The sequence below is a fragment of the Dendrobates tinctorius genome, unplaced genomic scaffold, assembly GCF_039654945.1.
Source record: "Dendrobates tinctorius isolate UK_male_01 unplaced genomic scaffold, ASM3965494v1 ptg000206l, whole genome shotgun sequence".
Taxonomy (NCBI): domain Eukaryota; kingdom Metazoa; phylum Chordata; class Amphibia; order Anura; family Dendrobatidae; genus Dendrobates; species Dendrobates tinctorius.
This window is the reverse complement of record NW_027361873.1, coordinates 2,944,998-2,963,393: the sequence shown is the minus strand read 5'-3', so window position 1 is coordinate 2,963,393 and position 18,396 is coordinate 2,944,998. Positions and strand designations below refer to the sequence as shown.

General features: G+C 45.3%; 2 protein-coding genes across 7 annotated transcripts in view; one reads left to right on the top strand and one right to left on the bottom strand.

The window, feature by feature from the left end:
• The window catches only part of RHBDD3 (rhomboid domain containing 3), a 77,076-nt gene extending 74,391 nt beyond the window's left edge, over positions 1-2,685 (bottom strand). The window contains exon 1 of one of the 2 annotated variants that reach the window (XM_073554108.1): positions 2,551-2,685. The gene's annotated coding sequence lies outside the window, so the exon portion shown is untranslated. Of the gene's footprint in view, positions 1-2,316; positions 2,494-2,550 lie in introns of those variants that run through there. The other variant, XM_073554107.1, reaches the window with a different exon arrangement.
• EWSR1 (EWS RNA binding protein 1) overlaps positions 2,663-18,396 on the top strand; it is a 71,651-nt gene continuing 55,917 nt past the window's right edge. For 3 of the 5 annotated variants that reach the window (XM_073554097.1, XM_073554096.1, XM_073554099.1), the window contains exons 1-4: positions 2,663-2,791; positions 9,011-9,047; positions 9,149-9,200; positions 11,109-11,235. In XM_073554097.1, the coding sequence (XP_073410198.1) occupies positions 2,725-2,791; positions 9,011-9,047; positions 9,149-9,200; positions 11,109-11,235 (283 nt within the window). In that variant the 5' untranslated portion in view covers positions 2,663-2,724. Of the gene's footprint in view, positions 2,792-2,845; positions 3,086-9,010; positions 9,048-9,148; positions 9,201-11,108; positions 11,236-18,396 lie in introns of those variants that run through there. The other 2 variants (XM_073554100.1, XM_073554098.1) reach the window with 2 other exon arrangements.

The window sequence follows — 18,396 nt, the reverse complement described above, 5'->3', positions numbered from 1 at the left end:
TTGAAACACTGATCCCATGGACAATAATAGATATCGCACAGTTAATGCACTCAAAATTAATCACAAATCAAAATAATCCACCAGGTGGAAAAGATACCAATGGCATAGAAGTGCTGAGCAATAATCCATGCTGGACATAATAGTCCAGACAAGAGCACAAAAAGCAGCATAAATTACCCCCTACAGTCAGGGGTATCATAATGCCCCAATAGAACCAGTGTGCATGTTGCCAAAAAAAATATAGAATATAAACCATCAATACTTATCAGCCATTGGTAGATAGGAAGCCCAGCCCGACGCATTTTCCCCTCCACGATGCTGAGGGTTCACCAGGGGCAGAAGAGATGGGGTCTCATTCCCTCGGCCGAAAAAACAGTGCAATGTATAAATAATTTTTTTTTAAAATCCGGAGTGGGTTCCCCTCTATTTTCTATAACTAGCCAGGCAAAACGGACTACTAGGGGCTACAACCCTCAGCTTTCAGCAACACTAGTTATCAAGAATAGTGGGGTTCCCACGCTGTTTTTTTTAAATTATTTAAATAAATAATTTAAAAACCGGTGGTGTACCCCTCATTTTTTGACAACCAGCCTTGCTAAAGCTGACAGCTGTGGGCTGGTATTCTCAGGCAAGGTAAGGGGCCATTGATATAAGCCCCCCAGCCTAAAAATAGCTGCCCGCAGCGGTCCAGAAAGGCACATCTATTAGATCTAGAAACCCCCATTCATGTGCAGAAATGCCAATGCCCATCGTTCTCTTCAGAAATCTAAGTGCCCACTGTTCGTCTGCAGAAATGTTAGTGACCCCCATTCGTGTGCAGAAATCTCTGTGACCCTCATTCTTCTGCAGAAATCCAAGTGATCGCCATCTGACTACAGAAATATCAATGACCGCCATTCGTCTGCATAAATGTCAGTGGCCGCCATACCCTGCAGAGGTGTCAGTGGCCGCCGTACCCTGCAGAGGTGTCAGTGGCCGCCGTACCCTGCAGAGGTGTCAGTGGCCGCCGTACCCTGCAGAGGTGTCAGTGGCCGCCGTACCCTGCAGAGGTGTCAGTGGCCGCCGTACCCCGCAGAGGTGTCAGTGGCCGCCGTACCCCGCAGAGGTGTCAGTGGCCGCCGTACCCTGCAGAGGTGTCAGTGGCCGCCGTACCCTGCAGAGGTGTCAGTGGCCGCCGTACCCCGCAGAGGTGTCAGTGGCCACCGTACCCTGCAGAGGTGTCAGTGGCCACCGTACCCCGCAGAGGTGTCAGTGGCCACCGTACCCCGCAGAGGTGTCAGTGGCCACCGTACCCCGCAGAGGTGTCAGTGCCCACAGTACCCTGCAGAGGTGTCAGTGCCCACCGTACCCTGCAGAGGTGTCTGTGCCCACCGTACCCTGCAGAGGTGTCTGTACCCTGCAGAGGTGTCAGTGCCCACCGTACCCTGCAGAGGTGTCAGTGCCCACCGTACCCCGCAGAGGTGTCAGTGCCCACCGTACCCCGCAGAGGTGTCAGTGCCCACCGTACCCTGCAGAGGTGTCAGTGCCCACCGTACCATGCAGAGGTGTCAGTGGCCGCCGTACCCTGCAGAGGTGTCAGTGCACACCGTACCCCGCAGAGGTGTCAGTACCCTGCAGAGGTGTCAGTGTCCACAGTACCCTGCAGAGGTGTCAGTGCCCACCGTACCCTGCAGAGGTGTCAGTGCCCACCGTACCCTGCAGAGGTGTCAGTGCCCACCGTACCCTGCAGAGGTGTCAGTGCACACCGTACCCCGCAGAGGTGTCAGTACCCTGCAGAGGTGTCAGTGTCCACAGTACCCTGCAGAGGTGTCAGTGCCCACCGTACCCTGCAGAGGTGTCAGTGCCCACCGTACCCTGCAGAGGTGTCAGTGCCCTGCAGAGGTGTCAGTGCCCACCGTACCCTGCAGAGGTGTCAGTGCCCACCGTACCCTGCAGAGGTGTCAGTGCCCACCGTACCCTGCAGAGGTGTCAGTGCCCACCGTACCCTGCAGAGGTGTCAGTGCCCTGCAGAGGTGTCAGTGCCCACTGTACCCTGCAGAGGTGTCAGTGCCCACCGTACCCTGCAGAGGTGTCAGTGCCCACCGTACCCTGCAGAGGTGTCAGTGCCCACCGTACCCTGCAGAGGTGTCAGTGCCCTGCAGAGGTGTCAGTGCCCACTGTACCCTGCAGAGGTGTCAGTGCCCACCGTACCCTGCAGAGGTGTCAGTGCCCACCGTACCCTGCAGAGGTGTCTGTACCCTGCAGAGGTGTCTGTACCCACCGTACCCTGCAGAGGTGTCAGTGCCCACCGTACCCTGCAGAGGTGTCTGTACCCACCGTGCCCTGCAGAGCCACACGCGGCCCCTGACTGTGTGGTGCCCGCACTGACTGTTTGCGCCATTTCACTTCTCATCAACACATAGTAGCAGCCACAATGGACGGCGGAGGAGGAGACAGCTCCCGCCTCACACGACTTTCTGGCTCCATCTCTCTAGTCCTCCTCTCTACCCGGGACTAAAGGATCACACCACTACCTAAATCTAGGGGGGCTTCCTAATAAGAGAAGCTTACCTTCTGGGTGCTACATGGAACGTTCCACTTCAACTACCTGTTATCCTTTCATTTCCGACTATTATAAGACTTAAGTGGCACACTGTCACCAAAACATGACGCACAGCCACAGGTTCCCGGATCTTCTTTTATCCCGGCAATGAATGGTACAGTCCAGGTCGTTCAGTACTGCGCATGCGCGCCTCGCTCTCCCCACACACGGACGCTGAGGTGGTTAGAGTACACAAAATGGCTTCCACCGGTGAGTAACGGACTGCGAGCTTCCAGTGCGGCCGCTGTGTGGGCGAGGCTGGCCCGGCCTGAGTGTAGCAGCGGCCAGCGTGTCTTCTGGCTCCTATTGTAACGCTGGAGTGGCTGCGGCCGGGAGGCGGCGACATGCGGCCGCTGGTTTCCTCCTAGGCCTCAGTCGTTGCTCGCGTCGCCGATCCACGCGGTGGGGACGCGACCTGCGGCCGTTGTGTGATGTGTCCAGTGACGGCGCCATAGCGCTGCAGTATCTGCTCTATTCCTCGCCGCCCTCTGATGTCTGCATACTGTAAGAGAGCTATGTATACTGCAGTGCAACAGGAGGTTAGGGACTACAACTCCCAGCTGGGGCGCAGCCTGTTAGAGGCAATTATAGGGACATTATTTTATGGGGGGGTTTTTTTTCCAAGTATCTTTGTTTATCTGAATCTGGGTTCGGTATGTGCAGATCAGGCCTGAGACCCCCGACTGTACAGCAGGTATTGCTGGGGTCTGCAGGCCAGAAGTGCAGCCCCTCTGGTGGGCATGTGCCCACATGGTGCCTATGGATGGGGAGGCTGCCCTCTACTAGTGTTCCCTGGTGTACATTGGCATGTGCTCTCAGGATCGTGGGGGTCTGTCCACTGCGCCCCCCAGTTTGAAGGGGTGCAGGTCCAGTTTCTTTGTGGCTATCAGATGACCATAGACTAGCATGACTTCTTTTCAACCACCGGAAACCTCTTGTGAAGGCATTTCCCATCTTACAGCTTGGTGGCCTAACCTGATGATATGCCACCACTATTTTCGTAGCTGTTCTGTTATTTATCCCCGTATTAGCTTATTGCATTAGCATGATTTTTTGTTCCCCGGTGTATAGGCTAATTTTAATGGGGGCCACCCCACCTCCACATTTAATTTGTTTGGCCACTTTGGCCCCGATTCAACAAAACTGCAATTGTTCATGCTGGTTTTTATTTGTATGTGTGATGGAGTCAGACTCTTCTGATTGTGTCGGCAGTATGGCGTACAACTCCTACTCCAGTCCCTGCTGGAGTAAGATTAGTGACATAACTGATGTCGCTGCTTGCTGTGCCACGTTGTCGGAGCTGGATGAAAATGGCGTGAGAACAGTCACAATTTTAGCGCAGCCTCGAGTTTTGCTAAAATTGTGACGTTTCATTGCTTTTTACACCAGAGTTCTGGTGTAAAAGCTTTGAATGGGACTCTATCCAAAACAAGTGTTGTGTACGTGATTTTGTTGCTCTAATGGCTGTGGAGTTGGTAAGCCAAACTTCCGACGACTCAATTTCCAGGATAGACTCCACCAAAATAGGCTCAGACTCCACAGCCCTGGTTGCACCTAAAGAATAATGATCACTTATTTCATAAATCAGTACTTCACAAGAAAATAAGCAACTTTGTAATATATTGTATCAGAAAAATCTGCTTTTTTTTTTTCTTCTGCAAGCTTGATACTTCATTCTCAATTCACAGGTACAATCTGTTTTCCGTGAAGGCAAGATTCTCAGTAATTTTACAATATTATCAGAAGCCACTACCATCTCCCATTTTACAATCTGTCTTCAGTGAGTACAGCGTTTACTTGGTAATTGAGAATTTTGAAAATGGTAAACCCTGTGACCAGACCTGTCCATCAGCCTCTTAAGATTAAAAAACTGCTTCCTGTGTGCAGCGGCCTCCAAATGGAGGAGTCTGATCCACAGGTCACAAGCTCCACCATCCGCCCCTGTTGTGAGGAAGGCTGTACTAACAAGTGCAGGAGGAGAACTTCTAATCCATTTAAGTCTACCAGAGTTCGATATCCTCCTGACAAAATGAAACTTGGCACATTTCAAAAACAATAAAAGTGGGTGGTCCATAGGTCACCTCATGCTCCAGTTTTTTAAGATGCTTGATAATAGTTAAATACCGTATATACTCGTGTATAAGCAGAGTTTTTCAGCACATTTTTTATGCTGAAAACACCCCCCTCAGCTATACGCAAGTCAGTGGTCACAGGAGGCAAGAGCTCTCTGCTGTAAAGGGGGTTTTACACTAAGCGATATCGCTAGCAATATCGCTAAAACGTCACTGGTTTTGTGACGTTATAGCGATATTGCTAGCGATATCGCTATGTGTGATACTTACCAGCGACCGGCTCCCCCGCTGTCCATCGCTGATCGCGCGAGAATGTCCGGCTCCATTTCTCGTCGGGCGCTTCCTGCTGAGACTTCCTGCTGTGACGTCCAGCGACGTGTGGAGGCGGGCGGGAGGACGCAGGATCGCTGTGTGTGAATGGTAAGTATCGTGCGCTGCGTCGCTGCTGCATCGCTGTGAGATCTTTCTGTATGAAAGCTCACTAGCGATCATTTAGCGATGCACCAGCGATCCTGACCGGGTCGGATCGCTGGTTGGATCGCTGGTGCATCGCTAAATGTAAAAGGGCCTTAACTGCCCGCTGCTAAAGAGAAATGAATATTCATTTTTCTTATAGCGCACACAGTGACACCCGCAGCCGCCGGCTTCCAGAAGACCTCCTACTCACCTTCCTGCGTGCCCTCGCTGCATCTCTTTGGTTCTGGCGGCAGCAGCATATGCGGCTGAGCGATCACGTTTCCCTCCTCATTAAAGTAATGAATATGCTCGATTCTCCACTTCCATATTCATTACCTTAATGAGCGGGGCCACATGATTGCTCGGCAGGAAGAGCTGCTGGCGCTGGAACGGAATGCAGTGAGGGCTTGCAAGAAGGTGAGCAGGATGTGTATGTTTTTTTTTTTTGTTTTTTTAATATGCATACAATGGTGGAGGGCATGAGGAGCCGCGCAGACAAGGGTAGAGGGGGGGCGAGGAGCCACGCAGACAAGGGTAGAGGGGGGCGAGGGGACAATGCATACCCAGCTTATACTCGAGCCAATAAGCTTAGCCAGTTTTTCTTGGCAAAATTAGGTGTCTTATACTCGAGTATATATGGTTGATGGATCTTCTAGTAATTACCTTTCTAAGTCCCGGGTTGGGGTTGTATTATGGAGATCGGCTTTAACTTTGTTCTGTATTCCCAAGGGCAGAATGGGGAAACTTTCCAATATGGCAGTGAACTTCCAAACAGGGCTGTGGAGTCGGAGTCAGTCGGTGTCATGGACATTGAGGAGTTGGAGGTTTGACTTACTGACTCCTTAGCCCTGCTTCCAAACTCAAACCTGTATAGACTCCTCCACCCCAATACATTTTGTTTACAAATGCTAGTTTTTCTAGGAATAATTTGTGGGCAGAATCTGTTTTGCTTATTACATGAAGTGCAGCAAAATCCTGTCCCTTACATGTTTATTAAAGTTATGATGCCGGCCCCTTTAAGAAGGGCCCACCACCTTCAGCTATCCATGTACCAAAATCTTATATCTCCAGTTTATAAACGTTTGTTACATTTTTTTGTCCAAGTATTGTAATGCCATAATGAATTCGCCCATCCGCCAAATTGAGCCAAAAAAGATTCAATGGGAACTGGAAATACGAAGGCAGGACATGGCTGTCTTCTTGCTGGATTCACTTTTGGATTTGCGCCAAAAATTAGTATTACGACACTATGGGCTAAAGTTGTAAAATTCAAACTAAAAGTTTGGCTAGTTGCATTTAGAAGTATGTCTGTTTGCAGGACCTCAGCCATTTATTACTGACACTTTTTTTTTTTTTTTTTTCAACTGGGACCCAGCTAAATACTGTGGTGGCCATACAATGCTGTAGCGACTGGCAGTTGTACTCTCTATTTAGCATGTCAGCACTGCCTGTCATGATCTACAAAGGCTTTATATGTGGGCTTCTAGAGGAGTCGAGCCCTGTGTGGCAGATCGTACCTGAATAAAGACATTAGGCCATCCAGTTCAGCCTAAATTCTGTCAGAATAAATCCCCAGATCTACGTCCTTCTAAAGAACCTAATAAATGAAAGATACAATACTGTTACGCTCCAGGAAGACATCCAGGCCTTTTTTGAACCCCTCGACTGAGTTCGCCATCACCACCACCTCAGGCAGGGAATTCCAGATTCTCACTGCCTCAAAACGTAAAATAAAGATTAAACAAAAACCACAAGACAGATTTAAAGGGAACCTGTCCCCCCCCCCCCGGGCGTTCGGCAGCACTAAGGCTGCATTCTGTGAAGGTGGCTCTTCATTTTCTGAACCCTAGTAACGCTGAAATATCGACTTTTATAAATAGCTCCTCATACCTGTAATGTGTCCCATAGGTATGGTGTGTCCCCCTGTATCAGCCGCCTGCCATCCGTCCATCATGCCTGTCAGCTGCGAATCGGGCGGGGGCTTTAGCATGTCACTAGAGCACCCGATATAAACTGGAGTAGTGGGCACTTACAATCAAACAGTAATGACTACATATTCAATATGACAAGCTAATGTTATCAAATTGTGTCGTATCTGTGGGTTAAAAATGCTCAATATACCCTTGGATAAAATCCTGTGCTTTACAGAATTGTCACTTGTGGGGGTTTCCACTGTTTAGGCACATCAAGAGCTCTCCAAACGCTACATGGCGTCTGCTCTGAATTTCGGCAAATTTTGCGTTCAAAAAGGCAAATGGTGCTCCTTCCCTTTCGAGTTCTTCTGTGCGCCCAAACAGTAGATTTTCCCCAAATATGAGGTATCGGTGTGCTCAGGAGCAATTGCTCAACAAATTTTGGGGTCCATTTTCTCGTTACCCTTGCGAAAATAATAAAAATTGGGTGTAACGTAAATTTTTTGTGAAAAGTTAAACGTTTTATTTTTTCCTGCCACATTGCTTCCATTCCTGTGAAGCACCTGAAGAATTAATAAACTTATTGAATGTGGTTTTGAGCACCTTGATGGGTGCATGTTTTAGAATGGTGTCACTTTGGGTATTTTCTGTCGTGTAGGGCCCGCAATGTCAATTCAAATGTGGTCCCTAAGAAGAATGGTTTTGTAAATTTTGTTGAAAAACAAAAAAAAAAAGTTTAAAAAATTATTCCTATGTAAAGTAGACTTGTGGGAAACGTTATTTATTAACTATAGTGTGACATTTTTTATGCCATTAAATCAGAGTTAAGTTTGAAAATTACAAAATAATTATAATACACACACTCGGTATCACCGCGTTCAGAAACGCCCGATTTATCAAAATATAATCAATTAATCTTATCGATAAACGGTGTAACATACCATACATAACGTGGGATATGCATGACGATAAATACTAAACAAACATTTAAAACTGCAATATGTGTCATTGAGCAACCAGTAAATAACTAATCTTAAAAAAGAAAATTATAAAATATCTATGACCAAAAAGGAACAAAATTAGGAGGTAAGACTTTCAAAAACTTGCTACTTAATTTTTACCATGCATTTCCTTGGCACCCTAATATACAGCATTCTAATATGCCTCCAATCTGGCTTGGAAGACAAAAAGTCTGCTTATTATACTCACCCGTTGAGTGGTCTGATAAGTGTTGCTGGTCTTGATCTGGTGCCTCCTCTCTTCTTGCGTTGCCGTTCTCCTTCTGTGCTTCGTGTGGATGATGCATCCTATGTTCCCGGCATTGTGCACCTGCAGCGGCCTTTTCCTGCTCATGCGCGCTGCATTACTCTCTATGCCGTGTTGAGGGCAGAGTAGAAGATCTAGTCCAGTGACGCCTATTGGATTGGACCGCTGCATAGATGATTGTTATAAAAGGTCATTTTACTTGTCTTGCAGGCCACATTGGGGGCCTTTTATAGAGCATATTAGAATGCTGTATATGGGAGTGTCCCAGTACTGGCCTTACCTCGTATGGGAGAAACCTAGTGACCGGTGCCCTTTAAGTCTCTTTTGACTTTTGTAAAGATGGCATAATCACAAGTACATTGCAGGGTTGACTAGGAGGATATGGGAAGAGTACACATAGGGATAATTTACTCCAGCTACATTATTGGTAATCTGTGCAATAAGTATAATGGATCCAGGGGAGTTATTTGTGAAGATGCTGCAATTTCTCTTGTGTACAGGGCTTTGGAGTCGGGAGTTAGGGAAATTGAGGAAATTGGCTTTCAGACTTCACAGCCCTGCTTATGTAGCTGAACTTTTTAACTGTGATAAAAAAAATCTATGGTACAAGACTAGGTAGTCACTGCACTGCTTATCCCAAATATATATATTTTTCTTGTAATATTCACAATATCCGGATAGACTGGTGTCTTTTTCTAATAGTTGCTTTTTTTTTCTCGTAGATTATAGCACCTATAGCCAAGCTGGTGCTCAGCAGAGGTAAGCTTTTTTTTTTTTTTTTTTTTTTTTTTTTTACATTTCCATATGAGAATGGTATAATCAAACTTATATATTGATTTTCTTATTTTGTCCCCATTTAGCTATGCTGCTTATACTGCCCAGCCAACTCAAGGATACACACAGACTGCTCAGGTATCGGGTTCACTGGACTAATTAATTTCAGTGAAAATTAACCTTCATTGATCACAGCTCTATATATGTCATTCAAAAGCATTGAAGCCAGGGTTGCTAACCATCCAGAAATTCCTGGACAGCCTGCACAAAATTAAAGCTTTGTCTTGTTTTTTTTTCTGGTGTTTGAAGATATATATATATATATATATATATATATATATATATATATATATATATATATATATATATATATATTTTTTATTTATTTTTTTTTTTTTTTTAAGAAGCAGGAGGTGCTTGTGACTATCATTATTTTACAGATAATGCTGTCAATGTGTTCATAGAAGTGTTATGGGTTATCGAATTAGATCACACTGCCTTGATGATTTATTATGATTTTCCAATTTTGTGGGGTTTTTTTTTTTTTTTTGGTTTTTTTTTAAATTGGCTATGATTTTTGGATAATTTTTCTTTTTCTGGACAACTTAAGTTGGCAACCCTAATTAAAGTTATTGTAAGTTTTGTGTGTAAGGCTAGTTTCACACTAGCGTTCTTGGGCGCAGGACTGCTGCTAAGCCCCGCCCCTGGCCGCACCCCCTCCGGTCAGTTCCCCCTCTGATCGCATGAGGCTGCATTTTTGTGCGCTGGGCGCAGCCAGCGCCAGCAGAATCAGACCAGCGCACGGTCAGTGCACGATCAGCGTATCCAGCGCTAAATATAGGATACGCTGATCGCATGCGATCAAAGGAGGAACTGACCGGAGGGGGCACGGCAGCCCTGCGCTGCGCCGAAGAACGCTAGTGTGAAACTAGCCTTACAGCTACATTTCCATTATGTTTGTGGCAGCAAAATAAGACTTGAGTGAAAGTAACCAATTGAATAATCCTGGACAGCCCATTTGGTTCGGTCGCCAAATTTCACAAAATAAAATTATTATTTTTTTTTTTTTTTGTATTTGACAATCCATGTCTGAATTGCTGTATAATCCTGATATTAAAATGCTCTTTAATATAAATATAAAACGTCCCCAAATGTATACAGTAATTTAGCCATGGATTTCCAAAGTAAATACAGCAGCTTCATCAGGTCTAAAATCTAATTTATGCAGTTTCTAAATGTTTAAACGTTTTCTTGAGCATTTTCTTCATAGCACACATGCATACCTGTACTTATGTACATGTAATTTTCTGTAGAAAATGAATTGTGTGTGGGGTGCACAACCCACTGTGAGTAGCGCACACTAATACTGCAGAAAGGAAATGGGAGCATGTATGTGACGGGAGACAGACCATGTTGTTCTATACATCTGTCTGCCTGTGCTTTCTAGGGAAGTAATAGTGCGCCATCTGTGACTGCTGACTTTTAACTGTGCATGCCCTAGTCAGTGGTGTTCTATATAGCTTTCTGTCTACAGCTGCAACCCAGCAGTTACAGAAGAAGCACTTATTGGTTCTCAGTGATAGTGCAGGCAGGCAACTGCATAGAATGTTGCAGCATGTCTCCCTCACGTGGACACTCCACTGTCCACTCTTCGGTATTATGAGCGCCAGAGCGGAGTTCAGGTTTTGTGTGCTCTCCCTGAGCTCTGCACACATAACCCATTCTCTACTGAAAAAAGCATCTGCGCATGCTCAACCAGAGCAGCACACCCTGCTATTGGATGAGCTAGATCATTAGTAGTCTGAAGGAGGAAAATAAGGCAATGTTAAAAATGAATTGTTTTTCTTTTGAAGATCTTTTTCACAGAATGCATTTACAATCATGTTAAAACTCCTTTAATCTCAGTAGCCTTAAAGCATAACTTGTTCAATCCTGAAATTAGAAGGCAAAATTAAAATATTATGGTAATTTGTAAAAGCAGTAAAGTCTTGTGATGAGGCTTTATGCTCACTTTAGCTGTAGTAATTGATTTTGTATTTTCCACAGGCTACCTATGGCCAGCAGAGTTACGGCACCTATGGACAACCAAGTGATTCCACTTACACACAGGCGCAAACCACTGCTACGTATGCCCAGGCAGCTTATGCTACCGCTTATGGGCAGCCTCCTGCTGGTAAGGACTCCATATCCATCCCAGTTTTTAGGGCAACAAGATGCTCGGCGCTCTCAGTGACATTAAAGATGCATATGATTCTATTACAACAATCCACAGTGATATTTCAGTCTGTATTCAGACAAGAATATGAAGATAAGCGAAAAGAATACAGTGAACAAACCATAGATTTTTTTTTTTTTTTTAGGTATAGTATATTACAATGTTAAACCAGCTAAGCACATTGCATTCAGAATGCGCTGTCCACAAAGCCAAGGTTTGCTATAAAGGGAATCTGTCCACTGGTTTTTCCATGTAATCTGATGACATGAGGCAGCAGTTAAAATGCAGAATTCAAGGATGTCACATATCAAGCTGTTTAATTAGGCTGAAGGTTTTATCAATTGGTGATCAGCATTGCTGTGATTAGCTGCCAGCTTCCAAGCCTGACTCCGCCCTCTCTGATAAGCAGTTCACTGATTGTAGACACTGTACATTGAGATATTCAGAGCCTGGTTAGGCAGGGTAAGCTTTCTCAGCTCTGCCTCCTGCTAAAGCTAAAACCTTTGTGTCAGAACCTCTGCACCCAGCCAGTAAACTAAGGCCTGTTTCACATCTCCGTCATTTGTGGTCAGTTAAAATCTGCCAGAATGTGAAAAAACGGATCTGTTTCCATTGTGGCCCCAACAGGTGGCACCGGACCCGTTTCCTGCAGGCGGGAAGTGGATGAAATTTAAAGAGAGAAATCTATCGGGCATGCGCACTTAAAAATGACCGTCCGCCGCTACAAAAAGTTTCACAGTCCGTCTCCTCTGCCCGGGAGACGCTACAATTCAGGCGGATCTGTCAAAAAACGGATACAACGGACGACCATCAGTCAAAATCTGCTGCTAATGCAAGTCTATGGGCGAAAAAAAAGATCTACCAAAAAAGGGGCGGATCCGTTTTTGTCTGAAACTGGTGGATTTTGACTGTCAAACAGAAATGTGAAACAGGCCTAAGTGATACGTTGTTGGATTCAGTTTCTTTTTTCCCACATCACTCTGCTCTCAGATGAGGTAGCAAAAATCCGCTGACAGATTCTCGTCATGCAAATCAACTTGTTCATAAAATCCATTAAGTTCTCTTCAGAGCTAATGATCTCTAACGTATGTGTAGTTGTACTATATTGCTGAGCAATATAATGTAGATTATAGGAAACTGCAGCCACTGTGTGACTGAAGGCGCAGAAAGATAAGGGTGTAAAAGTAACCAAGCAGTAGAAAGACAGGGCAAGCATGAAAAGCATGCATCACGTACCAGATTGTGATATGCCAGATGATGCTGAACAGGACCCTATAGAAGATTGGTATCTGCCCTGCAGGAGAGTGCTGCTATAGTCTGTACGCTCCATTTACTGACTATATGCTCCATGTGTGAGGTGCGATATTAGGTGTATGCACTATGCGTAGCTGGTGACCGTTGAGTATAATTTAGTCCAGGACATGTGCCACTACTGGTAGGACCTCATAGGCATATCCTCCGTGTGGCAAAGAGGAGCAACTCAAAAAGACAGTAAGTACGGTACCATTTTAATTCATAAATCAATAGTTAACATGAAAATCAACTTTTTAATATATCTTATCAGAGAAATCTGCTTCTTTCTCTGCCAGGATTGGTCATTATCAAAATTCTCAATTCTGAGGTAAAATCTGTACATAATGGACAGACTTTCCTATTACTGAGATAGGAGATGGCGGCTGCTACGGATGAGATTCCATCAGAGCTCTGCCTCTAGCACCTCCCTCCTGTCTACATAGAGATGTTCCTATAACAGCCGCCATCTCACGGACTACAGATTTTACCTCAGAGCCTCAGAGTTGAATATGAAAATTGTCTTTACAGAGAGGAAGAGGACTATAACTCTAGTACCAACTATTGGAAGTAGCAGTCTTACAAGTCAATATTGACCCTTTACCCCCCAAGGGTGGTTTTGCACGTTAATGACCGGGCCAATTTTTACAATTCTGACCACTGTCCCTTTGAGGAAATAAGTCTGGAATGCTTCAATGAATCCCTGTGATTGACAGTGGTTTCTCGTGACATATTGTACTTCATGGTAGTGGTAAAATTTCTTTGATATCACTTCATTTTATTTGTGAAAAAAAAAAAAAAAAAAATTGTGTTAAAGGTTAAACAGCGATTTCTCATTTTCACAACACCATTTTTTTTTTTTTTTATGGATCACATTTGAAGTCACTTTGAGGGGTCTATATGATAGATATTTTCTCTTTTAGATATTTTCTAAGTGACACCATTCTAATAACTTCACCCCTGAAGGTGCTCAAAACCACATTCAATAAGTTTATTAACCCTTCAAGTGCTTCACCGGAATTTTTGGGATGTTAAAGTTATGTCCTTTTTTTTTTTTTTTTATTCACAATTTTTTTTTTTTTAGTTCAGATACAATTTTTATACTTTACCAAGGGTAACTTGAGAGATTGGACCCCTAGAGTTGTTGTACAATTTGTCCTGAGTACGCTAATACCCCATATGTGGGAGTAAACCACTGTTTGGGCACATGGCAGAACTCCGAATGGTAGGAGCGCCAGACACTGCTGTTATGGTTTGCAGGTGCAATGACCCACTGGGAGAGCCTATGAAGTGCCAAAACAGCAGAACCGCGCAACCCCCCCCCCCCCCCCCATAAGTGACCCAATTTTACGAACTACACCTCTCTATGAATTAATCTAGGGGTACAGTGATCATATCGACACCATGGGTGTGTCACAGAATTTTATTCCATTGGGCAATGAGGACAAAATAACTACATTTTTACAACCAAAATTATGTTTGTCAAAAATTATACATTTTCACACAAGTGGGTAAAAATGGCAACAAAATTTGTCCCACAATATCTACTAAACGTGGAAATACCCCATATGTGGCTGTACAGTGCTACTTAGCCATGCGGAGAGACTCGGGAGGAACGGAGCGCTATTTGCCTATTCAAGTGAATGGGTCTGTGAACATGTCAGTGTGTTTCCACAGACCATGTGTCTGTGGGCAAAACACGTTGACATGTCCATTTTTTTAATGTCGGCACAGGCCACAAAGCATCCAGCACACGTGCATACACATAACACGCATGGATGTCATCCATGTGACGTGCATCGGCACTGGGGAAGAAGTGTTACAGTAAGCACTGTTCCCCGGCACCGGGTGCTGAACACGGCTCTCATCATTCTCCCCTGCTTGTGCCAATCGCTGGCAGAGCAGGGGGGAACGATGAGAGCAGTGTTGGGTGCCGGGGAACAGCGCTTACTGTAACGCTGCTTCTCTGGCTCCTGTCCTTGTACTGATGCGTCAGACGCACACTGTAAGTGTTACACACACGGACACTGACCTATCCAGTACCGGAAATATAAGGATGTGTGAAAAGAGGTGGTAAGCTAAGTGCACACGTACCGGAACTCTCGCGGAAATTACCGTGAGAGTTCCGGAATTCCATTCCGCGGGAAAATCGCATTTTAAATTCCCGCGATTTTCCCGTGGAAAAACTAGCATTTTGCAAGCGTATTTAGCTTGCAAAAATGCTAGCGTTTTCCAAGCGATCTGTAGCATCGCTTGGAGAACTGATTGACAGGTTGGTCACACTCGTCAAACAGTGTTTGACAAGTGTGACCAACTTTTTACTATTGAGGCCGCCTATGCGGCATCAGTAGTAAAAAAAAAAAAAGTGTTGTTCTCACCTTCCGACGTCCCACGCATCCGTTCCCAGTAATCCTTTGCGAAAATGCCCGCGATGACGTCCGTTCTCGCGGTAATTCGCGATGACGTCGAGACTTCGCGATCCCGCGAGACTGGACGTCATCGCGGGCATTTTCGCAAAGGATTACTGGGACCGGGAGCGTGGAGAGAGGCAGGAATGCTGCGCGGGACGCAGGAAGGTGAGAATAACAATATTTTTTATTTTAAATTCTATTTTTTACAGGGATATGGTCCCCAAAGCCGGGAGGATGGTCTCCTCTCCTCCGGACCGTGGGTACCATCCGCAATTGTTCTGCTTACTTTCCGCATGGTGTGCACAGCCACATGCGGGAAGTAAGCGGAACAATGCATTCCTATGGGTGCGGGATCGCTGCGATTCCGCAAATTAATGAGCATGCTGCGTTTTTTACAGCAAAGCGATTCCGCCGTGGTAAAAACCGCAGCATTAGCACAGCATTGCGGAATCCCATAGGAGTGCATGGGATGCTTAGTTTTCGCGGTGAAATCGCGCGGTTAAAACCACCGCGGAAACGCAAAAAAAGCCACGTGTGAACTCAGCCTTACAGTGGGTTTTTCTGTTTGGCTGCTGTCACACGCTAAGATGCTTTTTATTGTAAAAAAATTGTTTTTATAGCTATAATTTTTTCATATTTTGGCCCACAGTCTTGAGGTCTTTTTTGCGGGACGTGTTTATTGGTACCATTTTCGGGCACGTGACATTTTTTGATCGCTTTTTATTCCGATTTTTGGGAAGCAGAATGAACAAAAATCAGCAACTCATAAATTTCTCTTGGGGGCGTTTATACCGTTCCCCGTATGGTAAAATTGATAAAGCAGTTTTATTCTTCGGGTCAGTACGATTACAGCAATACCTCATTTTTTTTTTTAAGTTTTGGTGCTTTTATACAATAAAAACTATTTTATATATAAACATGAATTTTGCATAGCTTTATTCTGAGAGCTATAACTTTTTTTATTTTTCCGGTGATGGAGCTGTATGGGGGCTTGTTTTTTGCTGGACAAGATGATGTTTTCAGCGGTACCATGTTTGTTTATATCTGTTTTTGATCGCGTGTTATTCCACTTTTTGTTCGGCGGTATGATAAAGCATCTTATGTTGCCTTTTTTTTTTTTTTATGGTGTTCACTAAAGGGGTTAACTAGTGTGATAGTTTTATAAGTCTGGGTCATTACGGAAGCAGGGATACCAAATATGTACTTTTATTATTTAGATTTTTTTTTTCTTCAAATTTATTTAGTGATATAATAAATATTGATTTTTTTTTTTTTTTTTTTTTTTTTGTTCTTATTACAATTATTGTAAAAAAAAAATTCTTACTTTAGTCTAACTTTTACACTTTGCCCCACTATGGGACAATCCTTTTTTGCAGGATGATCGCTTCTATAGTATGCAGATGAAGCAGCATCTGCATGCTATAGAAGCTGTCAGCGCTGCACTTGGTGCACTGACACTGATGGACTTCCTGATCATGCACTGCGTATGACAGGAACTTCCTAGGTCTTGTAACCCGGTTGTCTACATGACATCGGGTTACCATGGCAGCGATCGGGACCCTGTGTCATGCCGCAGGGTCTCCGACTCAAAGGCAGAGGGGCTGTCAGCCCTCTGGCTGCTCCCGGAATTCTGCGATCATGTTCGATCACAGCATTTCGGGGGTTAAAGTGGTGGGAGTGGTCCATGACTGCTCCTGGCACTTAGTGGCAGGTGTCAGCTGTGAGAATCCGCTTACACCCGGCCACGATTGGCCGCACACCACCTGTGTGCATAGCCGATTGCTGTGACGTACTATTCCGTCCGTGGTCAAATTGGCCCAGCGCATATGGACGGAATAGTACGTCTGATGCCTGAAAGTGGTTATTGAGCCTGGTTATATACGACTTAATATAAAGGCCAAATCAGAATCTCAATTTGTTGACAGTTTCACCTCGTCAGTACAAAAGTATGAGATCTGATTTGGCTTGGTGAGGGGGTAAGATTTCCCTTTGTGGAGAGTGACATGCCAGGTCTGGCAGCCCCGTATGAGATTTAAAGGAACTGTCAGCAGTTTTAGCCGCCCAGGGTGGGGGGGTGTTGAGGTCGGGTCCGATTGGGTGTCGCAGGTCTGGGTCCAGCGCGTCCCATCTTCTTGCGACTCCGCCCTTCTGCTTGCTTCCTGGCATCGCTCCCCGGCATTGTGCTCCTGCGCAGGTGTACTTATCTGCCTTGTTGAGGGCAGAGTGCTTTACTCTACCCTCAACAGGGCTATGCTGGGACCGATGCAGCAACAGGAGGTCGGCGATCATAAGATGGGAGGCTCCGGACCCGGCCCTGTGACACCCATCGGACTGGACCCCCCTGTTGAGTATAATAAAACTTATTTTTCTTGTCTTTCAGGTCGAACCGGGGGCTTATCTACAGCATTATAGAATGCTGTAGATAAGCCCTGAAAGAGAGTGGTCACATCTTATAGCGGCCAAAATGGGTGACAGGTTTCCTTTAAACGCCTTGCATGATCATTAACCTATTTGATCAGAGGCAGATTATTACGTCATCGCGATCGCCCGCGGACATTGGGTAGCATGCGAATGATTGCCACCAGATGCCAGCTAATACTGACAGCTGACACCCGGCACCAAGTGCCAGAAGCTGTCATGCACCGCTCCCAGCGCTTTAACCCCCCGAATGCTGCGATTGCAGCATTTCGGCAGAGGGCTGACAGCCCCATCTGCCTTTGGATCGGAGACCCCGTGGTGTGACATGGGGTCCCGATCGTTGTCATGGTGACCTGATATCGTCATGACAACATCCGGGTAACCAGAGCTAGGAAAGTTGCTTTATCATGCGCATTGCATGGTCAGCAACTTTCCCAGTCAGTGCAGATCTGACCTTTTGCATCCCCATAATATACAAGCGATCAACCTGCAAAAAATGATGATCCCACAGTGGAACAAAGTAAAAAATAAAAATTTAAAAATAAAAAAATCCAGATATATCTATAAATATTTGTGTACCCATCTATAAAAGTGTCCCACTAGTTAACCCCTTTTGTGAACACCATAAAAAATAAACAATGCAGCAAATAGTGCTTTCTCCTTCGCCTCATTCAGAGACTCAGGACCATGGGTGTTATGCTGCTGCCACTAGGAGGACACTAAGTAAACGTATAAAAAATTGGTTCCTCCTCTGCAGTATACAGCCTCCTGCTGGCTCAGATTGAACCAGTTCTTAGTGTCTGTAGGAGGCACATGGGTCTGGTCAGACAATTTTTTTTTTTTTTTTTTTCTATTTTCACCATTTTTACTATGGATTGCAGGGGTGACCAATCCTTTCAAGGGCCCAGTCTCTCCAAACCAATAACAGGCGAGCACGTGGAGTGTCGCCTCCACGTATCCTCTCCTGCAACGTGTAAACCATGCCTGAGCTGCCTTCTAG